The sequence below is a fragment of the Dendronephthya gigantea genome, unplaced genomic scaffold (genome assembly GCF_004324835.1).
Source record: "Dendronephthya gigantea isolate DGI-Jeju-01 unplaced genomic scaffold, DenGig_1.0 000000F, whole genome shotgun sequence".
Lineage (NCBI taxonomy): Eukaryota > Metazoa > Cnidaria > Anthozoa > Malacalcyonacea > Nephtheidae > Dendronephthya > Dendronephthya gigantea.
Window position 1 is genome coordinate 4,105,055 of NW_021163010.1, and position 24,712 is coordinate 4,129,766.

General features: G+C 36.2%; 2 protein-coding genes across 9 annotated transcripts; one reads left to right on the forward strand and one right to left on the reverse strand.

Moving 5' to 3' along the window:
* The first annotated feature begins 1,751 nt into the window (after positions 1-1,751).
* Positions 1,752-18,034, forward strand: LOC114518430. 5 transcript variants are annotated; one of them, XM_028538539.1, is made up of 10 exons: positions 1,752-2,392; positions 4,397-4,464; positions 5,771-5,987; positions 9,109-9,533; positions 9,739-9,928; positions 10,078-10,133; positions 14,840-14,947; positions 15,363-15,700; positions 16,085-16,285; positions 16,800-18,034. In XM_028538539.1, the coding sequence occupies exons 3-10, from the start codon at positions 5,848-5,850 to the stop codon at positions 17,214-17,216; spliced, it is 1,875 nt and encodes a 624-aa protein (XP_028394340.1). In that variant the 5' UTR covers positions 1,752-2,392; positions 4,397-4,464; positions 5,771-5,847; the 3' UTR covers positions 17,217-18,034. The 5 variants fall into 5 exon arrangements, with proteins under 5 accessions (XP_028394340.1, XP_028394400.1, XP_028394451.1 ...); XM_028538599.1 differs by lacking the exon at positions 1,752-2,392 and adding an exon at positions 4,034-4,184; XM_028538650.1 differs by lacking the exon at positions 1,752-2,392 and having other exon boundaries at positions 4,300-4,468.
* LOC114518770 (RNA-binding protein 48-like) lies at positions 3,962-24,647 on the reverse strand. Of its 4 annotated transcripts, XR_003686532.1 has the most exons (9): positions 24,554-24,647; positions 23,928-24,037; positions 20,435-20,515; positions 20,139-20,278; positions 19,293-19,795; positions 18,754-18,810; positions 18,083-18,205; positions 9,607-9,921; positions 3,962-4,042 (listed from the first exon to the last, which is right to left on the reverse strand). XR_003686532.1 is itself a non-coding variant. In XM_028538878.1 (8 exons), the coding sequence occupies exons 1-7, from the start codon at positions 24,644-24,646 to the stop codon at positions 18,131-18,133; spliced, it is 1,059 nt and encodes a 352-aa protein (XP_028394679.1). In that variant the 5' UTR covers position 24,647; the 3' UTR covers positions 9,545-9,921; positions 18,083-18,130. The 4 variants fall into 4 exon arrangements, 3 of the variants coding, with proteins under 3 accessions (XP_028394679.1, XP_028394797.1, XP_028394596.1); XM_028538878.1 differs by lacking the exon at positions 3,962-4,042 and having other exon boundaries at positions 9,545-9,921; XM_028538996.1 differs by lacking the exons at positions 3,962-4,042; positions 9,607-9,921 and adding an exon at positions 10,840-10,915.
* Between the last annotated feature and the right edge of the window lie 65 nt (positions 24,648-24,712).

Genomic DNA, 24,712 nt, shown 5'->3' on the forward strand with positions numbered 1-24,712 from the left:
CCTTAACCAACCACTTTTAAACGAATTAAGAAGGAGAATGTTGGCAGATACTGAGTGTGGAATGAGCGAGACGAGAAGAACATGATGAAGCACATTATAAATCATATCGTGGTTGACGACGGTAAAGTTACATGTGTAAAGACGAAAGGCGAAAAAGAATGCAGGATATGTAAATGTATACAAGAGCATAGGTGTACATGCGGGAGGGGTAGGGTACCCTACGCGTAGGGTAGAGGTGGCAGCTGCCTCACCCCCCAGATACATTGGAATCTAGAAAAGTTGAGCAATTTTTTTTATCATATTTTACGAAGATTTTGCTTACATCAGTGATAAATCTGGCATTTTGTATTCGTGACTCGGGTAAATTTTACTGAAATCATTCGCTGACCCCAACTATTTTTTAATAAGCCCGTACTGCCTATGGCTATGCAAATGAGGATTTGATGAAAGGTGCCATCAGTACACCAAAATACTGTAGTCATCGGCATAGAACGACATTTGATGCGAACTTACTGAGCATACTGCCATTAGATGTGCTTTCAGCTACTTGAGCTGATTTGTGATCAATAAACACATGACAGCCAATCATTTCATATAGTATTAGCATATATAAAAAAGTACTATTTTTATTATATGAACATGAGTGTTAATTAAAGTTTTACGCCACCGAGAAAAATCGTATTTAAACCCAGTGGCGTAGCCAGCCTGACGATTTTGTCCCGCTATGTAAATTTCGAGTTATTATAATTATTCATGTCTTTAGAAATATATTGTTTTCACAGTGAGTGAACACTAAAATATTAGCATAGCGGGACAAATCGACAGGCTGGCTACGCTACTGTTTAAACCCACGTAGAGATACGATATTTTACGATATACGATATTTTTACGTGTAAAAATATCATTTTCGCAAGCCAATCAAAAACCGCGTAGGAAATATCGTTTTCCCACTGATTATTTCTCGTTCTCCCAAACTCCCACGCGTGATTTATAACTGTATACGTAGAAACACGCCGGAAAATGTTTTCTATTTCTTAAATGCAAATTAAACTCTCGTGCATGCAGATGCAAAAACTTTCGCTTCTGGATGAAATATAACATATATACATACATTAATTGGAACGCGTAATATGACTTAGCGGATATATAGTTTTGTTAACATGCATCAACCGTCGTTTAAGTCAAAACCGATCTAAATTAGACCTATTTTCCGGATTTAAATTCGAAATGATTATTTAATTCAGTTTGCCTTTTTTGTTTGCATGACTAAGAGATATTGCGCAGTCGGTTCAAAGTGGGCACTATATACACGGAAGAAACGAGTTCGATATATATTTGGGCTGAAAAAACTTGGACTTCACCGTTTGCAGTTAGAAAAAAGTTAAATAGTCGTATACAATTATAGTGCTTCTTTATCTTTTGATGATTTCAATGTTAAAGTCTCGTGTGGTAGTTTGTGAGTACCGTTTATTCAGTTTAAAATTTCTTCACAGCACATAAACAATATATTGATTAAGGGTAAGGCTATATCTATATCTATATATATATATATACGCTCTGTCGCCCTATACTATAAAGCAATGTGCAGTTGAGGCAAACGAATTAACTAACCGATACTTACTTATTTTGGTATTTTTACTCATAATAAACTGAATGAGCATAATAAAAGTGTCTAAAAATGGCTACCTCCCGAAATGCTGCCATATATGTATTGTGCATTGGTATATAATGTGGTGATTTTAATGGCTGTGCATCTGCCAAACACAATATTATAAGAAATGAATTATACCCTGCGAGGTTAAAGCTCAACACAATAGATCAATTTATAAAAGTGCCTCTTTTTTCTTACACGCTGTACCGGGTGTCCCAAAAGAGTAGTGATACTAAAGAAATTATCCTCATGTAATATATTGTTGTAATTTGAATGGCTGAACAGTATGCTTAACGGTTACGCTGCATACACTTCTGCTTCTGGAATTAAAGCAAATTCCTATCCTTATTAAAGTCAAATTATAAGTACATCATTCAATTGGACGGGGCAACAATAATGGTTCGACTCACTATGCCGAAGAATAGATATTTCGTTTAATGCACAACACATGCGTGACTTTCAGTATGGTAATAGGACTAGGAGATATTACGTTGAGTGAGATAAGTTTGTCATCCTGAAGCAAAAGTTTATACATGCATGCATGAGAGTTTAATTTGCATATATATTTAGTACCTGCTCAGACAAAGGTATAAAGGTAACGAAAATGTAATGAAAAATATGGAACTAGACCTTCTCGAAGGATGAAAATTGGTGAAAATTGCCAAATTTTTCGTTCCTACTCAAAACCAGATTGGACGAAGTGATAATCACAGTGCAAGGTTATCTGCAGCACTGCAGCAGGTACTTGAAACTGAGTTTTTCGGGTAGAACTAAAAATCAACTAAGTGCCCAAGCTTTTACGTGAATTTTAGTCTCTAGACACGAGGTCGGATTTCGCTCAGATATATACGGACTTGAGAGCAGCGAGGGTGGGGGGAGGTAGTAAAGCAGTGGTTAAGCACGGGTAGTCGATAAAACTTGCACTATTTCATGACACCAAAACAATATCCATTCATTTCTTTATTTAAAACAGACGGCCTACATCACTAATCTAGTGCTTTTCAGAAGGGCTAAATTTCAGTAATTACGTTTAATATGTAAACAAAGTGAAAACAAGAAGTGATAAAGAAATGGACAGTGCAAACCAGTGGTACATAGCCACTTCTCACCAGACTTTGTAGTCGCTGTTCCCATGCACATGCACTAGCGGTTATTATAATGTAAACTCTTATAATTTTCCACTTCAAAACACGCAGTTGGTTCTGTGTTATGCAGTAATGTAGGACAGGACAACGGCTTTACCTATTTTTACGCCCAAACTGACATATATATCTTGCAAGGACATTGTACTACCGATTGTTGACTAGAAAATGTTTTTAACAATACGATAATCAATATTCCTGCATACTATATATAGGTAACTTCTCCCGGAAAGTTTATACGCAGTAGCCTTCTGCATGAAAGGGGCTCTTCATATTTTTACCATGGGCTATTGTATATATAGTCTGCAATATATATCTACGATATATAGAAATTATTGGACACTATTATTTCTTAAATCACTTTCCCCTGAGCTACAGCTGCTTTTCCGTACAATTTACAACAGGCTGCGACTCCTAAAAAACAAGTGACTGTTTTCGCTTGTTTCAACTGCTATACCCACTCCTTTGTCATATTATCAAACCCGTAATTAATGTGTTATATTTCGCCATCTGAACGTTGGAGACCGGGATTTCATCATAGGAAATATTCTTTCCATTTTTAGTTTCCACCAGGCGTTAATATACATCACCTGTGATGCTATTTTCACATAAAGTTAATCCAATTTATTCATAATAACTGAATGAAGTTTGTATCGCGTGTCAAACGATCTCTGCATGCCTACGCTCATGTTTACCAATTTACGTAAAATGTTGGATATTTTAATATATTGTTTATCAGTTGACATTTTACCCAGCTTATTTTATGCAGATGCTTCGCTGCGGGTAAACCGTTTTCGACGAAGGCTGCCCTCCCTCTAAATATGGTTCCCTTCAAACCTGTCAAAATGAATATGTCTGGAAGAATCCACAAAAAAATGCCATCTTCAGTTTTTTGTTTGGCGTATACAGCTCACGATATTGCACTTCAAATTCAAAAGTCATAAGTCAAGTTTATCATATTTACGGTATTGAAGCCAAAAACCTATTGTCATATCTTTATGACATGTGGAAATGATGTGAACCAGATTTAAGACCTGCTTTATACAAATTCCGTAATCGTTAAATTATATTAGTGGTATAATGAAATAAAAAATCAAAGAAACTGAATTAATACGAGCTGCTTTCTTGTGAAGCACTTTGGAAATCTATAAGGCGCCAATATTTCGTCTATTTCGTCAGTTTCGTATCACACACCCAAACTGGATTGTCTTTCCTGAGCTTCATTTCCTAACATTCATTTCCTGGACGCCTAGCCACAAAAAATAACATACATGCACTGCAGTTTATTATTTTATACAGTTCTGGAATGAGGCCATATTTCACACCAGAAACGGTTCTGTTTCAGGCTTCCCGCAGGCAACACGAGATACGGCAATTGTGATGTCAGTTCAGTGAGTTCACCCGCAACTGATTACTTTTGACAACCATAATGGTCGCAATAATGCTTTCAATTATTTCAACTTTAACATGTAAAGATTGTATAGAGATATATTAGATTTCGTAAGACAAGTGTGGTTAAAATAAAAGAGCATCACTGAGCATGAAATATAAATAAATCTTACGTTTAATCCGACAATAATCCACAATTGAACTTCCTTTATAGGCGTTTAGGTCGACCCGGCCGGCAAATTTGCCCATGCACCGGAACTGGTATATAATGAAATTGACTTAGTAGGTATTTCATGTTATCAATATTTGTTTTTGGGAAGTGTTCTTTATATTTAAAAGTTATATCTAAAGTGTCGTTGACGTTGTGGTATTTCTTACGTATCTATATAACAATGCATATTTCAAGCCAAATTACCTACACTTCATGAGGCACCACACCGCGTATTTTAAGATACTGCATGGCCTGTCACTCGCTTCAGGCCCGTTTCAAACGTCGAACACTCGAACTTATCATGTGCCGAACAGTAATGTTAATGAGCTAAAGTCTTTGTTTAAGTTCATTTGCATACAATTCGGCACTGATGGCACATGAAGACTCGACGTCTGAAACAGGTCTAGAGTTTCAACTGTTCGAGTTACTATGAGGGAAGACTGGATCAACTTGACTCTGACATCCATCTGAAAAATCTGTGCCTGTGGACAGTGATATGATTTGTGAAATATGGTGTGTCAGACTTGGTTTGTTGTAGTCAGTAGTGTTTACGGTATAGTTTGATGGAATATGTCATGAAAAATACTCAATATAATTTTTTTTCGACGTTTTTACTTAAGGCGCTTCCTATATGGATGCCAGTGGCTTCCTTATTTATTAGTTTTGGCTTCGAATTTCTGATTGTTTCACTCTAGGTAAATATTCCGTCCCCCCGCACGTCTCTAGTGAAAGGACTATATACTGATAAAATCCCAAGTGAACCATTTCAAAAACGAAAGTATAAAAAAGAAAACATTGGGTTCATTCGATATTTCGTCCTAGTCGTGTGTCTTGTATGATGATTCACAACATTTTGATTTTTCACGTGACCTCTTGAATGTTTATTTCCGACAATAACTTTAAACCCCTATGACGACTTGTTCATAAGGCTTTGTGACAATCTGTTTGCCAATCGTGACAAGAATGATTTACGAATCTGAAATTCAAATTTGAACAAACTAAAATTCGCTTTTGTGTTTTTTTTTTGGGAACTGTGTCATTTATTTGCAACCGGACATATCGAATGACGCTTAATCAACTCCGTTTTCCACTTCATCACCTCTTTGATTGCCGCCGGCGAACAGTTTCGCAAACAATTTTCTCTAGGTGCACGTTTGGGTTTGTTAAACACGTCAGCGAAATATCAAACACAGTTTCGCATATTTAGCCATTTGGCGGCACGACAAACCTGTAAATGGGGAAATAATGTTAAAACACATCTTGCCTTCGGCGAAATTTTCCGTCAACAGCAGGCGAAAGCGTGAAGTGGAAAACGGTCTTAATGAACACGCAATGACGCTCCGTTGATATTCTCAGCTATTAAATTACACTCTTTAGGAAAATTCAATTAATCATGTTCTGGCTTCTCCAACTGTGAAAGTTAAGAGTTTGGTTTGTCCGTCAATGTGTTTGCGATGAGGTTGTGCAAGAAGGAAACGGGATTGTATTGGTTTGTTCATTGTGTCGTGTGGATTGGGATTGCTCTACCAACAGTATTCTTTCTGTTGCGGATAAATCATCCCAGACACGATGAAATAAAGACGGAACCTATTAGGTAAGTATTAATTATAAAACGACATGTATAACTAAACTGATATTACAATCTCAACTTTTATAATTCTACTGCGCATTAACCTGAATATATTTCGTTGTTGCATGTTTAATCTGAGAGTGGTCATCTATGAGCAACAGCAGATAACTTGAATTTGTGATCGACGACTTAATGCTATTATATCATACTTTGTTTGTATAACTTTAAGTGCAGATAGATAGGTAAATTAGTTTGTGAGAATAATAGATAACAAAGATACCACCTTCCTTGTGACAGTAGATGCAATTATAATAATAATACATCTTAAACCGTCGAATTTCGAACTGACTCGCTTACCAACAACATCGGTACATCGTACTAGACCTATAACACTCACTATCTAGGGAATTATGATACATAACAGAAAAAGGAATCGCACAGCTGGCTCTTATTCATAATAGCCTAGGCGATCTCATGCATATATTGGGACCATAGAGTAATGGGTTAATGGCGCGAGTCTAATCACTTAATTTGACTATGAATAGAACCGAGAAGAGAAAAAATAGCGCTATTAATTAAACATCTTGAAAAATACTTGATATTAATATTATAATATGATGAAAAAATCAAGGGCCTGATCTAGCAATATAAAATACGAGATAGCGTGTATCTCTTGCACAGTTAAAAATGCTTTGTTTCGTAGCTGGATGCAATCATGTTTCAACATAAACATCTAAACACATATGAATAATTTCTTTTATAATGCTTTATCATATGATTATCTGGTGTATATAATTTGATTAGCCACAGTGTCTATCTGATAGATCGCTGTATGGTCGAAGAATTTCTAGAATTTTAATAACATTGTTCGTATATAGCATCTATTAAAATAGTGGTCCGACAAAAGGTCAATGTTAATACTGAATCTTGTTATATATAATGAAGTAGTAATTGTGAAGGGAGAACAGTAATGTCAGCGTGCTTTGAAGGATTTATACTAGAGGGGTCATCGTATGGACCTTTGCTCGAAAACTCGACGATCTTCAGTTTTATTTCCAGGTGAGGTTTTTTGAGCATGTACACACTGAGTTTGAACCCTCGGGCAAAGTCCATGTATACAACTCATCACGTATATCATTGGAGATTTTGAGGGTACGAGCCTTCAGGGTGTACCAAATAAAGGAGACCTTTGAAAGTTATAGGTTTGCTAGTAGATGTCACGCTTTAGCACTACACTGAAACCACCGACGCGAAACACAACCGAACTAAATCGGTGAATTATCATGCTAAAGTCATCTGTAAATCGGATTTATTTATGCGCGCCCAAAATACGTGCTTTCGATCTCATTGTGGTTTTACGCATCCGTAGGTAAACAAAATGCTCATGCATGCATTTAAATCGCCGAAAATACTCAACAGTCAACACTATCTATAACTTCTAAAAATCTTCTTTTCAAATCACCACGACCTGTGGTGATCTACCGTGAAACTGTGCACATTAAAGCCAGGCGCGCATCCGACGATTTCAAACCGGATTTGCATTCAATGCGAAAGGTCGCGCGGTTCTTTCTTCTCAAAATTGAACAAACAGCCAAGCGGAACAAATCGCGTTCGATGAACTTGACTGCAAACAATTTAAAAAGAAAGCGATCATGAATAGCGATCATGCAGCACTTTGCACTGAATGGAAATCCCTCATAGTACAGGTTGATCGTAATTTAAATGCTTGTTGAGACGAAAAACAGCCAAAATGTTCTGCGAGCTTCAGAGCCTCACTCTTTTTTAAGAGTTATGTCAAATACCAAACATTGACACTATGCAATAGTGCCAAAAACCGTGTCATTTATCGGTTAGGGTTTGAAATGGGCCTCTGGTTAAGCTTAGTCCCGCGTAATTTACGTTTCAACAGCTGCTGTCTTGAAAATGGGGACATAACTATACACTGACGCAACAGGGTTAGAGTTTACAATAAGGCGCGCAGATTAGGAGTTGGATTGCATTTAAAATATGCTTTGACATTTAATTCCTGGAATGAAATCCGAGTTGGTTATTGTCATATTGCATGATAACTGAGTTTATGATGACAATTTATCGCCGTCTCACTCCTCTCAGGACTAGAGATTTCCTGTTTGCTTCATCGAACAGTACTTGACTAACAATTTTACACTCAGAGTCTGATCATACTTTAAATTAGCATCTGGGGCGTAATTTATGTGCAGTGAACATCTATGAGACTTAGACAGCTTATATCGGTGTGTTCCTGCCGGAAAGAACAGCATGAACCGTGGGTTGGTGTCTGTTTCCAAGCATCATAATAACAACGGCATAAATATTGAAAACGAGCCTACGCAAATATTTATACCTTACCCAAATTCATTAGTCAAAAAAAAATCTTAATGTACTCGATTTCATTCGAATGCCACCTGCCCATTTGAAAAATTGAATGGCAACCTGCCAATCTTAGTTTCTGATATACCTTCACGAGTGAACAAATATTGTTCTCCAAAAGATGTCACTGAGCAGATTTTAATAAGACCTCAGTTATGACAAATATTGCTGATATTTAAAAAATATTATTTTTATACAAACGTATTAATTGAAAACTCACGAAAAAAAAACAAATCAGTTCCACATGCATTTCCTTATTGGACGGTGATAACTGATAGACGTCTAAAAATTGTGATATTTTCCATTTGAATTAAAATCTTTTATTCCTACAAACTTGTTATTCCTACATTTTTCTTTCATATACAATTTACTGTCCATTCTATGGCATTAATACAATTGCCTCGATCCTTTCTGTGTATACCCGCTTCTTCAATCACAAGCTTGTTTATTAGGTTAGAAAGCAGCCGACACGATAACGAGGCCATAGGGTCAAAGGTAAAAAATTGAAAAATTATACCACTGAATACAACACTTACATCCGTACGTTTTACTAATTTTGGTACAATTAGTACAAGACAGTACTTAGACACAGTGGTAAACGTTGTATCGTTGTAGCCCAAAACAAGCCTATTATATACAGTACTGTTGTTAGAGAGCCTTCGAAATTTATTACGCAAAATATATATTTATATTTAATTTATATTTAAAGAATATATTTAATTATAATAAAATATATATTATTGTTTTGTCGTTACAGTCCTAACAACACACACGGTGAAGTTAAAGAAAATGTCACATCAATGGCAGGACACAAAAGATGCAGAGATTATTATCAGCCCAGATGCTCCGGTATTGTCGACCCCTTGCTGATTGCTGATGAAGAACTGGAAGAATTTTTGAACGCAATCTCAATTACAAAAGAACACAATTCGACGTGTAATACGACTCTTGAAAAAACGTTATGTATAAAGAAACATCTCGCTTATTATTATCATTGCAACAATGGAAGTTCTGGAGCAGCCATTGCAAAGCTTGAAACTCAACTGGTTAACGAAACGAATAAGTTTTGTAAAACTTGTTATTCGTACATCAAAAGCAATATTTCACTTCAAAAAGGGAGATATAATTGGTTAAAAAATATGAGTTGTATAAGTGAACTGCTGCATAAAGGCACAACAGAAGGTGAGTTTTAATGTTATTTTCTACGTATATTGTTCAAGGACATGGTGTTTTTTTTTATAGGAGGAACATTTACCTTTCTATTGAATGCTTTTGCTGCTCCTGTCTCATGTCGCAATGTTTTAGTATAATTTGCATCTCTGTCCTATTTACGTCATATTTTAATAATTTCCTGCACCCAGTCTCACTTCAAAGTTCTGATTTTTAGAAAGAAACTTCAGCTCTTGTCTACATCCATTGGTAAAGGATGAGAATGGCACATGTCGTATTCCATGTGATTGGTCTTTGATGAGTCCACGACTACGTGATATTTACTACGCTGTTATGGTTTTTAATTTTTGGGCTGCACTTATTACAACTGTCATTACATTGGCAACACTTGCATCTTTCTCTAAAATGTAAGTAACATCAACCTCACATTCAAAATTGAATCTCGCTCCTTTCCTGAATTCCCACCCGCTAAAAAATTTTCAACAAAAATTTGATTGCTATACGTCTCGCTGTTTACATTTACTGAATAATATGTTGCCCTCTTTGCTTGGTTTAGGCGTGAATATCCACACATTGTCCGCTTTTATATTCTGATTTGTTCAGCAATGTATGGTAAGTAAAAATGACTTCAACAAAAATTGTTTATTTTTATGCTAGGAATGGTAATGATTGTCAGACCAGTCCCTAGGCCTAGCTGGTAATTTTCACACGCTTTTGCTGTTAATGACGTTATTAGTCAAGTAACACGACAATTAAATAATTATTGAATAGCGCAGTAGGAAGCCTATTCTAATTTATTGTACAAAATCAGCTATAATAATGACCAATGTATATTTAATCGGCCCAGTCCACACACAGACTCTTCCGATGCACTCATGACGACCAAACCATATATAGAAAGGTTCACCAGGGGCAGGGGCCAATTATATTGAAGTATTAGGTACATTGTGCGAATAGAAATCGCAGTTAACTTAGAAATACAAGATTCTGATTGCCAAATTCTGTCACAATTCACAAACCATAGTAAAAGTTTACTACTCCTTTTTGCACACACCTTGTTACCTCAAAATTTGGATAGCTCATAACTCGAAATTGTTTCAGAGCTCTAACTGTAACCATCTGTAACAAATTGCTCAAATACAAAAAGTCGCTTAATTCGTGCAAAAAATATCGCTTGTGCATGGAAAACCGGGTTTAGACACACGCAGAACAGAAGATGTATCGCAGTCGCACCAAAACGAATTACAAATAAGAGAGAGCATTATTAATGTCCATTTTTTTACTCTTAAATGCGCTCAGCATTAGTAGTAGCACTACACCTCTAACACAGGCCTTGCTGTGATGCATTCATAACACTTCGACGAAGTGGTCGTAGGTTTCATGGCTATCATCGTCTTAAAAGAATTGTCGAACGACGCGTGAAAATCATAAATCAACTCTTGGCATGTTTAACTACTTTACTATAAACTACTTTACCATAAACTACTTTACATAGCTATATTCAATCATCAGTTGACTTAATCACGGGATCAAAGACGTGATTCATGCTGAAAACAAGTTTATATGCTGGCTTATATTTTACATTCCGCCATTTTCCATTTAAAAACGAATCATGACATATATAAATCTCGCCAGTCAGCAGCCTGGATATATACCCAACACCATTATATTTGTCGTCGTCCTACGTTCCTTGCTCTTTTTGGCTTTTTATACGCGTATTCTGTCACAGCCAGAAAGTCTCATCATATTACCAACGGCAATGGACCTAGACGTAGGCCGCCGCACTTTTTTTTTGGCCCTCAATGGTTTTTTCGTTCCCAATATTTCTGCACAAGGGAAAACTTTCGAAATCATCTGGAGTTGCACGATGGCTTTGGCTGCAGTGAAATATAGTATGAACTCCATCATTCAAGACAATGTTTAGGATAGAAGGAATAAAAGTTCTTTAAATTTGTTGCCATAAAGTCTTTCGATTAATTCTTTATTGGCATTTTTCACTTGAGGAATGGGCCTAATTTAAAAACATACTGAACGCCAGGAATGATGAGGCACATGGTGCAATGTTATCCAAGTTAAGTAAAAAAAGTTGACGCAGATCGTGGACATCATGCAGATGTGAGAACATGAAGGACTTGGAAAGGTTGGAGAGTTTTAAAACGTTTTGTGGAAGAAAGATGTTCAAATAGCCGTAGAATGCGACTTCTTAAACAACCGTAACATAGTCTCGGGGGGAAAAAGTGAAGAGACAACTAAGTCTAGACAGGGCGTAATTCTGCGGTATACTTTTTTTATATTAAATTAAAGAAGGGTGACATGACGATTACTGGCGTTGTTGATTGAATGTAAAAAGCATACACACCTAAAAATCTCACATCTTGTTGACAACTTGTTGGCTCAACAAGCTTGTAGCAAGCTTGTTGACAAGTTGTAACAAGCTTGTTGAGACAACAGGTTGTAGCAAGCTTGTTGACATCAAGCTTGCTACAACTTGTTGGCTTGCAGACTTGTAGCAAGTTGTTGGAACAACTTGTACCAAGCTTGTCGACAACAAGCTGTACCAAGCTTGTTGGAGCAACTTGTTGACAAGTTGTTATAGTCATCAAGTTGTAACAAGCCTGTCACAACAAGCTTGTACCAAGGCTGCGCTTGACAATGCTGTAACAAGACAGTTCCAACAAGTTGTAGCGACATTGTTAACGGCAAAAGTTTTCCGATAACAACAAAATCAATTTGAACTGGGCCAAATATGATTTTATTGATCATCGCCATTCATCAAATGGCAAAAGCAAGATCAACGAGCTTTTAAACACTTTAACACTCTGCAACTGCAACGAAGTTCATAACTTCTTTTTATAATAAGATTTGAAAATAATCCGAATTCCTTGAAAACATTACAGATGAACATTTCCTTGTTTCAAGGATATCTACAACCGTTGAACCGTTGAGGAAGTGACGATTTGAACGGAGTAATCTCATTGGTTCAGACTCTGTTTAAACTATGTATAAGTGATCTTATTGGTTGAAATATACGTCAGTGTATTTGCAAATTTCCCTGCTCTTTTCAAGAGTTCACTGATTCACCTGGTCATTGAGCTATCTTTGTGCCAAAACCTTTGTTTTTTTAAGCCTTTAAAAGTTTAATAAACGTTGAAATCAGTTAAAACGGATGGGCAACTTAAAAAAGTTTAAAGAATACTACAGTTCGACGTTTTAATAAAGGTATGTGCGTTTAATTCATCCAAATATTTGATATGGCGTACACAACGCCGGCAACACAATTTATTATAGTACACTAGATAGCATTTTAAAACTATATAGTTTTTAAAATATTTGTTGAATTTATTGCTTTTTATAAACATTGAACTGTTAGTTTCTGTGGATATTTATCAAAATCGAAACTTCGCCGGTTTTTTGTATTCAATAATTCAAATATTTTTAATGACGATAAGGTGTACGGTAAAGTGCAAAATTTCCTATTTTTAATATCTGTGCGTATGTTTTTAGCATGCTCTGATTAGAAATAATAATATATATTTACGTATTATGGTAATAAAGTATTTGTACATTACTTATTTGACATTAGACTTGGATGGCATTCATGGCAAGCAAGACCCTCGCCACAGCAGACAGGATGGAGTTTCCTCAACGTATTTGCAAACCATTTGCTGTTGATTCTTGGGATGACGAAGTCAATTCAACAAGTGACTGAAATACTGGTATTATACAAGAATACTCATGCACCGCCACCAGTTAATTTTTACCATATGAATGCAAAGAAACTTTTCTTACGAACTGATTATTAGGCTATATACTCATGCAGAAAGGAAAATACATATGCTCTTGTACTGAGCCTTTAGTAATCTTGGTACTTCAAGTGTGAAGTTTGTATTTAATTGCTAACCTTTGAATTTGTTTTTAAAATAATATGATTTTTACATCAAACTTTGTGTTGTTTGTTCTTTGTTTCACAATCTCCGGGAAAACACGCGTGTTTTCAAGCGAGATTTAATGCGCGGCCATGTTTGCAGCAAGCTTGTCGCGACAAGCTTGTAACGGCCTTGTTATAACAAGCTTGGAACAGCTCAAGTTCAACAAGCTTGTAGCAAGTTGTTGTCAGACTTGTAGCAAGCTTGTTGGCAACAACCTTGCTACAGCATTGTCACAACAAACTTGCTACAAGTCTGTCAACAACTTGCTACAAGTCCGTCACAACAAGCTTGGGACAAGCGGTGCGAACACAACCTGATATCGGCTTGTTGGAACAAGCTTGCTACAAGTCTGTTGCAGACTTGTTACAACTTGTGCGTTTTTACGTGTGTAACTCGAATATTCATTCACACACTATGAGTGTCTGAAGAACGACAGGAGTGCACAGGTGTTGGCTGTCATCTTGTCGTCACGGACCTGCTTATGAGATAAGTTACATCTGTGCAACTCGTTTAAATGTTCGTCATTGAAGGAATACTTAAGTCTAAAACCTTTCTCCCCTGCCAGGTTCAGAATAAGTTCTATTTTTGGTTCGGAATATTTAATGTTTAGCAGATTTATTTGTACAAGATTATTTGTACAAATTTACTTACACTTATAGTGTAAGTGATATGCCAATATTCTACTTGCTATAAATCACACTGCATAAATCCCCAATGCTATTTTAAAAAAGCATCATTTTTAATGGTAATGACTTTTTAAACACTTAGGGCGCTTTCCTTTATACGGAAAAAACGGCCAGACCGGTCCTGTTGTACTTCGGTACAGAACGATTACTGGTATTTTAGAGTGTTTCAAGAACTCTGCAGTCTGCAGTCAAGTATATCGTTATTTACATCTGCCTAGCACGGGAAATCTAGTTTCATCGCTTTAATCTTAACGAAATACTCTATTTCAATTTAAAATACGACCCGGCGGTCCAACCATTTTGGCCGCTTAATTAATGCATGGAAAGTGCCCTTTGAGCTGAGCTAACCGCGCGTGCCTAATGCTATAGATTTGAGAGGCGATGGTTTGACAGTGATCGAAAAAAGTGGTAGTTTTCTCGGATAATTGCATGCTCACGTGTGTGGCAAGCTTAACCATTAAAAGTTTATCCACTTGAAAGTATAATCCTGTGTGAAAAGTTGGTTTGTTTAGCATTCTGCATGTTAAAAAAATAATTGAAGTGCATTATCCTTGGGCTTTAGTCTCTACTCTGGTTACGTGCAGACTAGAGCAGAAAGGATAGTAAACATTTCTATATTGATTTCATAAACAGGAATCCGATTTTTTTCCTACTCTTTGTATGTCGTTCATTGTATATGAATCTCGCTCTTTTATTGTTTTAGCAACATCCAGTTTACTGCCCTTTCGTATTGGTCTTGCTAAAGTATACTGTGGAAAGGAACAATTTTGGAACGAAGATGGACATAGCACGATACCAACTGTTATTGAAGGTAGTAGTAGGCCATGCAAGCAGTTCATTAAAATTTAGACACAAATTTCTCAAGGTAAAAACTAGGAACAAGAGTTAGGCAAATTATGTCACCAGACACCCGCGTCATTAAAATTAAAGCTCGATGTCGTTGGGATTGCTTTATGTGACTATAGATAGGACTTAAAGACAACTCATTGAACACTTTTAATATCAAAAGGAGAAAAGTATTTATAGGATAAGGAATGTGCGTGTATCGTTAAATTACTAAAATTACTAGATTTCGTTTTCAGCTCGGTCTTTTGCCAATGATCAAACCATTGAAACCGAAACTAAAATTTAAAGTAAAAAAGACGTCTCTTACATCACGGCTAACATCAGACGTAATCTTTAAAAATTTTTATCACTCGAACTAATTAGGAATTCCTTAAATTTAGGATTTATATCTCACTACTTTTTCCTGGCATTTTGTTTCTGGTCGTTATGTTATGTCGTCAACGCGTATTCTGTCATCATCAGACGGGCACACAAGATTTTTGACAAGAGATGCAAATACCATCTTATCCAATTTTCTATCTGTTCACTTCTTCCTGCTCTGTTAGTTGCCCTCAATATGGCAATCAAACAGCCTGGATACAAGTCACTGTTCATAGATCGAATGACGTCAGTCTTCACGTCCCCAGTACTTGAGTATGTGACATTTACATTACCGGTGCAAGTGGCTATTGGCATTTCCGTATCTCTTCTTTGGTCTATAATACGTTTCGTAAGGAAGGTAAGTTTGGAGATATAACTGCACGCATTTTGTTATCTGACAGTCCTCTGCTTTTAAACTTTATATTGATTTCAGGTCTAAGAACCTCAAATTATTTGCTTCCTATTTGCCACCTGGGGCAGGCCCATGCCATGCAATTGAATAAATGACAAGTTAACTTTTAACTGACAAACGATTGACAGAATTGTGGCCAATCTGAGTCGTGTATTTCGGAGTTAACTAGGATTTAACTATGCAAAATGTAGTTAAAGAGTTTTATACAAGCGGCCGGCCCATATGATAAACCTCAGGAATGCATTTATCGAGCGGAAAATTTTGCGTAAACCTAACTAAAAGACCAATTACTGTGAATGGCAGTTCAACCAATTCCAATTTCTTTTACAGGTGAGGCAAAATAACACAACTATTCAAGCAGTTCGTCCGGATGATGATATAAAAGGATTCATCCATGCCGAACATCAGTTCATAAAACTTGCTGCATTATTTATCGCAACAGTCGCCGTTGTATTATCTTCTGAAGTTGTACTGACTTATCGAAATGAGGAGTATATACATAAAGTCCACGAATACTTCGAGTGCTTAAAGGTAAATCTCGTTCCTGGATTCTCTTCTTTGTTCTCTATTATGAAAGTATAGCCAATCAATATTTTTAGCATTTTGTACTCAACCTAACACTAAATATTTCAATATATTTCTACCAAGAAGAGAAGTAGAGATGTTTGTAGACGCTCAGAGGGCAGCTTCCCTCATTGTCCTCATCTGGCGGAGGCAAGCGGGGGCAGCCCTGTGCCTTTTCCCACCATATAGCAGTATCATACATTAACCATATTTAAATTACATTCTCCTGTGGATCTGCAAATCTGTGTATACTTTTCGTTCAGGCTGCTCTCTGTGTGCCTGCTGAGGTAAAAGGAGTTGCGACGTTTTCTAAAACTCTGCCCCGCTCACCGCTTTCAGTGCTCCTGTTTCCAATAGCTTGCACAGACAAAACGAGAAATTTGAGACCCAAAGGGTATAGCCTAGATACTAATATTTTTAGAAAATATATAGACGATCACAACAAAACTAAACCATTCACCCAACTGCACTTCCATTTCAGACATACGACAAAAACTGCCCAAGACCCGAGGTTCAAATATTCTTCCTCTCCAGCGTAAGAATATGTGGCCCTGGCATTTACTGCCTGTTGAATTTCTTCTTACTGTTCTTCAACAAAGACACTCGAAGGGTGTGGAGAAAATGGTTACAGTTTGGCTACAGCATAGTATTCTGCAAGCGAATGGAAAAAGACGCTGAAGATACTAAAACTGCAGAACGTTTGACCACAACATATACGTTAAATACAAATGGCAGTTTTAATTCACTACAGAGGTTCTCACCGAACACAATATGTCAAAGCAACACGCTAACAAAAGCAGTACATCTTAACACACTTCGTTCAAACAGTAGACCAATCGCCGGGTCAATTACTCCAAAAGAAGATTGCCCATTAAACATTAACGGCGATACCAGCTAGCAAGTAAAAAGGAGTGTACGCAACGTAGATGCCTATTTAATGCTTTAATAATTCATTCACATCGGGAAATACCATGATGAAGATATTAAAATAATTCAGGAATCAATGGATGGAAATAATTATTGAGATATTTTTCACCGCGATTTAAATGCTTGCAAAAGATTACTGGTATTAGACACCGATAATTCTTCCTATATTTATGAGCTGTCGTCATATTTTTTGTCCCCGTGACACATTGTGATGTATATTCTAAAATAAAATGATCAGTATTGTGTGTGTAGATGAAAAAAAGTCCACCTTGCACTGCTGCAATAATGTGTATAGAATGTAATGTATAGAATGTAATGTATAGGTAATATTAATATTAAAATATATTTACTTAGGTAACGGTATATAGTAGTTTTTTTTAATGAATAGCAGCGACAGTGCATGGTAACGTCGGCAATAAACTTATTAACATCTCGAATTCAAGTTTCAAATAGCTTATCATCTGTAAGAATGATTAACGGTACTATATGCAGCACGATGATACCAGTGATGACACAAGAAACCCCGACTTGTAAATTATGAGAACTTGTATTTCTTAAGATAAAAGAGAGTTTTGACCATTTATCCCTATTATTTTTCTAAAGAACCGCGCCAATCGCAGTTCGCAGGATTAAGATATACGGCTTACTTGTGGAATGACCGAACTACAGTTGTAATCTAAGTGGTCAAATTCCGAAAAAAAATTTGCGCAATGCTTGTAAGTTAACGGAATTTTAAAAATGAGCAAAAATTAAATTAACATGTCAAGATGTCGGGGGCGATGAACTGGAAACATCATCATTTCTTTATCCCTCGGGATTGTGTATGAAATGACTTACCACGGTCGTAACAACAATTAAATGCCCAGAAAAATATTAACCACAACGCTATATTCGTTTTCTTTGTTTTTTCTTTTTGTCACCAACTGTCGCCTGTGTTTCAGCGATGGGATCTTTATTGACCTGATAATGCAAAGAGAAGATTCTCAGTTTAACCACTCAATTTAACTCATCAGCCGATAATGAGCCCTCCTGCGCTTTGTACTACGATAATAGCATTTTACTTTTATAACACCAGACGATTTAACTCGCCAGTGAAAGTGCACTGTCAGGTAATGCAATAAAAACTATTTGCCAGTGTTTCTTGTTAACTCATTAGCAAGCAATAAACATCTCAGGTGCACCTGCTTTCATTAATTAGTGTTTCACTCTGTGAATCTGTCAAGACTGTACCAGGGAGCATCGCTCGTTACATAATATACAGCGTCAATAATGGTCAATAATGAATCTAAGATTGGACTAAGACTAATATAAATCCAGTTTTTCCTTTTTTGTCAAACCATTATGTCAAACCATAGTATTCAGCGAAAACAAAGTAAATATTGACGGTGCTATATATATATAATAGTGCGCAGTATTTATTGCAGAATGTGTTAAACCTAGATATAGAACTGCAACAGTTGGGGGTATGCCAAATAAGTGAAATATTTGTACAATATCGCTATATATACCCTTTTTAGTTTTTCTCTTATAGAAAGAACAGTTCTGTCCAAGGAAGGATCACCGGTCTAAAAGAAACATACTGCATGTGGTCACTGATTTATATTTACTTGTTATATCTATATTGATATGTTTTATTTGTAAAGTTCATATTTATTACACAAGGAATATTACGGTTATAGGTGTAGTGCTCCTGGAATCAGCTAGGGCATGTCAACCTCTACCTACGGTAATAAGCATATGAAGACCCAGAGTGGTTGGCTGGTTGCATATCCTGCGATAGACTTATATATGATTTTAAATTACATGAATCGTGGTTTTGCTTGCTACTTGTATATTTAGCAGGTTCTGGTAGCATCATTGTCATTGAGGAACAAGGGAGGGTCACGTTTTGAACCACGATAAGGACTATATATTGCAAAATTAAGTGACATCTGATACTTTGGTACAAGGGATAGTAGTTATCCTCAAAGTTCAGCAGCTGACTGCTAGCTACAGTCTTCATATCATAATATGGTGTACAATGTCCTGCATTCTCGCATATACTTACTAAAGATTCCTCAATTGTATTGTCACCAGGTGGCTGAAGAGATACTCCTTTCCTCTGATTTGGAGGTAGTGTAGGGAAACTAACACTTGTGTTATAACCGTATAATTTTCGGCTGGAAGAAGTTACAGGTCCAGATTGAGCCTTGGAGTAATGTTGCTGGGGAGGAGCCGTTGCTGAGGGAGGATTCTCGCCTACATTTCTATGAGGGGGGTTGGCTAATGAGGTGGACATAGTTGGCACTTGCGAAGGATAAGTAGGAACAGAGAATGGTGGTAATTGGGGAGGATATGGTGATTCATTTACAATCGCATGAGTGGGTTCGTTCTCATACATAGCGGTTGCTGGCATGGATGAAGTTGAGGCAGTCGACTGATTATCAGCTATTTCTGTCGAGTGCACTCTTGAACATGTAACAGTAGAATCTGATTGTATACTGCGCGAACGTTGCGAAGTCTGTGGTTCGTGATCAGTTTCCTGTTCGCTCTTTGATTGTTTTTGACTATCTGCATTTGTATCACCAAATATCCCAAAAAAGATTAGAAAATCCTATCAGAAATTTAATTTACAACACAATTCGCTGTGAAGTGGTATATAGGTCTGTTCCAACTCTATTCTTAATGGGTCTAAAAAATAATAGGTGCTGAATCTTTCTATACAAGGTCTCAGTTATTTTTCTACCAATAATGATCTGCGAAACATATGTCTATAAATCCAGTCAAATATTGCACGACAATACTACTTTGCAACTAGCAAGAGAAATGTGTTAAAAATATCTGAATATAGGCAGTTTATATGCTTACGCCTTACAGCATTTATAAAATGCAATGAACAAATAATTTAACATACAATGTATTTTACGTTCAACGACTCGTTTTCGATCCATTATTTTCTGCTTAGTTTCTTCCACCGATTCGAATTCTGGCGCATAGGAAACGTGAAGAATACCACCGAAAAACGAACGATTATCGAGTTTTCTTTTAGCTTTTCTGAAAACAAAGAAGTACAGAACATAATAATCCAGCTAAACAATTGTTTATTTAGAGTACAAAAATAAAGCCGACAGTGTAAAAGAATAACCAATTAGGAAAGTCTGGGAAGATAATGTTTTCATTATGCATGAAGTGAATATTTTGTATATTTACCGTGCAGCCATAATATGCCTAAATTTTATCCAATAAACCTTTGTGAATTTATCTGAAGGATAATCATCCAAAATCCTATACCTGAAAAATATAATATAGATATAAAAAAATAATACAAATGCTGAAACGAAAAATGGTTTATTCAGCTGACGCGTACCATTCAGAGAGATGAATACAGACATAGGTTCCATATGAACCATTTGTAAAACCGCAGAGGTGCATAACATGAAACATGAACAGAGAGTATTATCGCGAGCACAACAATAAATGCCGCATTATATAATCTTGGCTGCACAAATTTATAATTCAACACGATTCCCTTTTCTACGTGAATTACGTATTGCTGTATAGCGGTCGATCCCGAAACATTCTAAACCCTCTTCCCCTCCCGACAAAAATATTTAAGAAGGTGCACTCGTTTTAGTAAAATATTTTTATTATATTATTACTTAAAAGTATCATAAAATATAACTGATTAATATGAACCAAGTCTATATATTCTAATTCGTCGACGATGCCACATTTCACCATTGTTTAATATGTTCAATATCAGGTTCCACAAAATGATGTATGAAATGATCCTGAAGTATCAGGCCAAAAGTCAACGAAATGAAATTCCCCATCCAACACTGACCTCCATTGCCTTAAGTTAAAGAGGAACATTTCCAGGTACAGTAAAGCTTTTTGAACGTTTTACGATATTTTTTCATCCGCCAGAGGTAGATAAGTCCATTAGCAACATAGTTCAAAGTTGACACTGTAACTCCCCAATCCATAAATGATTTTAGTAAGTTGTCAAAACTCCATTGTCTTTCCGCAGACAATATGGCGGCACACATGATTAACATTGGGAACAGCGTTAAAACAAGGACGGAACAGACAATAGCAATTGTTACAAGGAAATCATTTTCATTTTTTAAACGTATTTGAATCATTCTAATACTGGTCTCGCCTAAATCATTTCTTCTTCTTAATCGTCTTCTTTGTCTTTTCAGTGAAATATACGAGGCAAAGTACATAATTTGAGTAAAAAAAAACATTGCCCACGAGAAAGAAAGTTTGTTTAATGTCCATTGAAGAATATATTCATAGATTATTAAAATAAGCCCTAATCCTTCATAAGTTAAATGAAAGAGCCACAGCGCTCCCAGCCAATATTTAACGACACGCGTTGTTATCCAGACACGATGCCATAATGGATATGCTAATAAAGTATACCGTTCCACAGACAGACAGAAAAATGAAGAATATGAAATAGACTGAAGAAATGTTATGACAGTATTTAGTAAACTTGTTGGATGTCTCGGAGACATGGTTACTTCGAACTTGAAATAGGTAATCACAAGAATCGTTCGGGTTAGAAAGCAACAAGACGACAATAAATCAATAACTGCAATATTAACAATGAATGGCGACGATGAACATCGTAAAATTCTGAAAGGATCCTTTCTGTGTGCATACAGCAATGCAGTATTCAATAGTATTCCGAATACGTTTATTGTCATTTGTACACTCACGGAAACAACAAACGACGTTGGAGCGATATTTCGTGTAGAATTACTCATTATATTAAATAATTTACAACCATCCCAGTGGGCCTCTGACCAACAACTCTTACTGTACATACAAATTCTTCTCAATGTTACATGCATAATTATTCAAACTCATTATTATTACTTCCTATTACTATATTACTATACATCCTTAATAATAAAAATTATTTGCACTATTCAATGCTGCGAGATTGGGTGCATTAGTGCATGGACTTGAAATTTTGAGAAATATTCAGGGAAAAGAAATCAGCTTGTCCATTGCGTTGCGTGGTTCTAATGCAGTTTTGCACGAATTTTCATCCTTATATTAGATCACACACAAAATTGACAGTGTCAATTTTGACATAACATTTATGAGCAACTTCATTACAGTAAAATAATATTGCAGGATTGCAGTATTCTTTCATTCAAGTATGCTAGTATTCTTGAGCACACAGGATACAGGCAGGCGCACGTTTATGCACACATACATGGCGATACAATATAGAGAATAGTCAAGCACTTTTAAAAGCATTCAGCGCATCAGCGGAGCAACAGATCCTTCTCTAGGAGCTGATAAAAATGCAATCAAGTGTTATGTAGCATATTATAGACTGTCAAAATATGATTGAAGTTTAATTAAATTTTTTTATTTTCATCTTTGAGCAGGTGTGTTAAGGTTTCAGCTAAATTGATAGCAAAAACTATTCCCTTAGGTTCCATATCCATTTGAACCTCATTTTATTTCATGTGTAACTCCCCACCACATCTTAAAACTAGAGCAATATCTTGAATGTGCGCCACTTTTATAATTACAAATAGACGACCGTAATTTAAGTGTATTATTATTTCCAAATTAAAGTGAGTATTTCCACTTGCTAGCTCATATCTTATGCACTTGCAATAGCAAATAAACCGCAATCCGTAGATCCTTTCTGCTTCTGAAATTAAGCCATTTCAATGCCCTCCTGGTCGATATAATTATTGTAGCATTGCATTAACTGCATTTCGCTCAATATCCGTTAAGTCTTCGTACAGGCTATCATTATCAAAGACTGGCTGCCTTCCAATAGATGACGACGTAATCCAGTGACATTGTAAGTGTTATGAATCTGGATTCCTTCACAAGTGCACCGATCACATGGTATAGTTGTGAGAGTGGAGGATCCTGGAGGCCACCGACGAGTGGAAACTTTTTCTTTATAAACTTTTGTGCTGCGTTTATCACCTCATCGTTGAGCATACTTTTTTTGCGAAGATCAGTTTGATCACTTTTCTTCAGACCGAGAGCCTTCCTTGACCAGCTATTCTGGTCAGCTGAAGTGTATGACATAAGAAGACGTCACAGTTATATCATTACATTTTTCAGAATACCGTACAGTTAGCATAATGTACTATTAAATATTTATTTCTTAGTAAAGTTGAATGAGAAATGAATCATGGACATTAGGAAATTATTATTATAATAAGAAAATGAATGGTGAACACACACCTTCTTTATGGTCATCTGGAATGATATTTTCCTCCATTTTTGCCCTTCCTCTTTGACATCTTCTTCGGATGTCCTTCTTCAAACCGGCCCAGCATTCATATTTTGGCAAATATTACTCATACGAAGGTACACGCTGTTTTTAATGCTTCTATCACAACTCTAGCGTATTCAGCACATGTTTAGCTGTGTATACCTTCAAATTTGCACAATTTTTTTATGCATGTTCAAATGTTCCAATTTATTTTCTTTGGTATTTTCTATCATCGGCATTCGCGACTACAGGCGAACAAATACAACCAACTACTTGTGTATATGGTCTCCTTCCAAACTCATTATATTCAACCTCAGTTATGTATGACAAGTATGTTTTTTAGCTGCAGAGAGTAATTTTCTTTGCAGGTAACAAATATACAAGATCTATGAACTTTGGAGCTTATATATTTTCCCATATTTTTCCAATAGTACTTACTCATCTATTGTGCCATAAATTGCAAATGTTTCCAACAAATCCTTAGTTACACCCAAAGCTGGAACACCTTGAACCAGTAAAAATTTTGACTCCAAATTTATTGTATAGACCTAGTATGAAGAAAAGTCAATTCAATTTTGGTTGTTCAGTTGTTCTTAAAAAGTTATAACCTCCAGTAAATATACATGCATATATCTACTCTAGTGGGTGACTTCTGAAAAGTCTTGCTCATGCGAAAGAGCTTCAGTGTGCAGATCTAATCTTCTTAATTAATACCTGATCTTCAAGTCATCTCAATGACAAACATTTCATTTTTTAAAATGTAAATACGTCATACGAGGGTAAGGCGGTTATCTATTAAAACTTTACCCAACGGTTTCTCGAGCTGTCTTGGGTAGTATTAGAACTGATTGAAACTAATCTAGACCTTATTATTAAGCACATACAATAAGCTGCAAAGGAACATAATTTTGACATGTACTAATAAATACTAGCCACATTCTGCAACTCACTCAGTGAGACACTCAGCAAGACTGAAGACTGCAAAGTGCAAACCGGTGGGTGTGTTGAATTTCTGCTTGGAAAAAATCAGAATAACAGGAATAAATTGCCTCTCCTAGTATTACCTTAACAGCCCTTTCCCATCTTGCATCCCTATACTTTGGCCTTGATGCACATAGTGACGATTTTTTATGATGATCCTCAATTTCTTTCTCCATTTTTGCGGCCATATTGAAAACCACTATACTTCGCCGTTACATAAAGTACTCACTTATGCATCATTG

Excerpts from the sequence above, each read along its gene's own strand:
- LOC114518430 (XM_028538539.1), top strand. The coding sequence starts at position 5,848 with ATGAGGTTGTGCAAGAAGGAAACGGGATTGTATTGGTTTGTTCATTGT. Across the intron at positions 10,134-14,839 it reads GATTTGTTCAGCAATGTATG|CAACATCCAGTTTACTGCCC; the intron begins GTAAGTAAAAAT and ends TTATTGTTTTAG. Across the intron at positions 16,286-16,799 it reads AATACTTCGAGTGCTTAAAG|ACATACGACAAAAACTGCCC; the intron begins GTAAATCTCGTT and ends CTTCCATTTCAG.
- LOC114518770 (XM_028538878.1), bottom strand. The coding sequence starts at position 24,646 with ATGGAGAAAGAAATTGAGGATCATCATAAAAAATCGTCACTATGTGCA. Across the intron at positions 19,796-20,138 it reads CGTTGAACGTAAAATACATT|ATAGTCAAAAACAATCAAAG; the intron begins GTATGTTAAATT and ends ATACAAATGCAG. Across the intron at positions 18,811-19,292 it reads ATACAATTGAGGAATCTTTA|ACCGGTGATCCTTCCTTGGA; the intron begins GTAAGTATATGC and ends TGTTTCTTTTAG.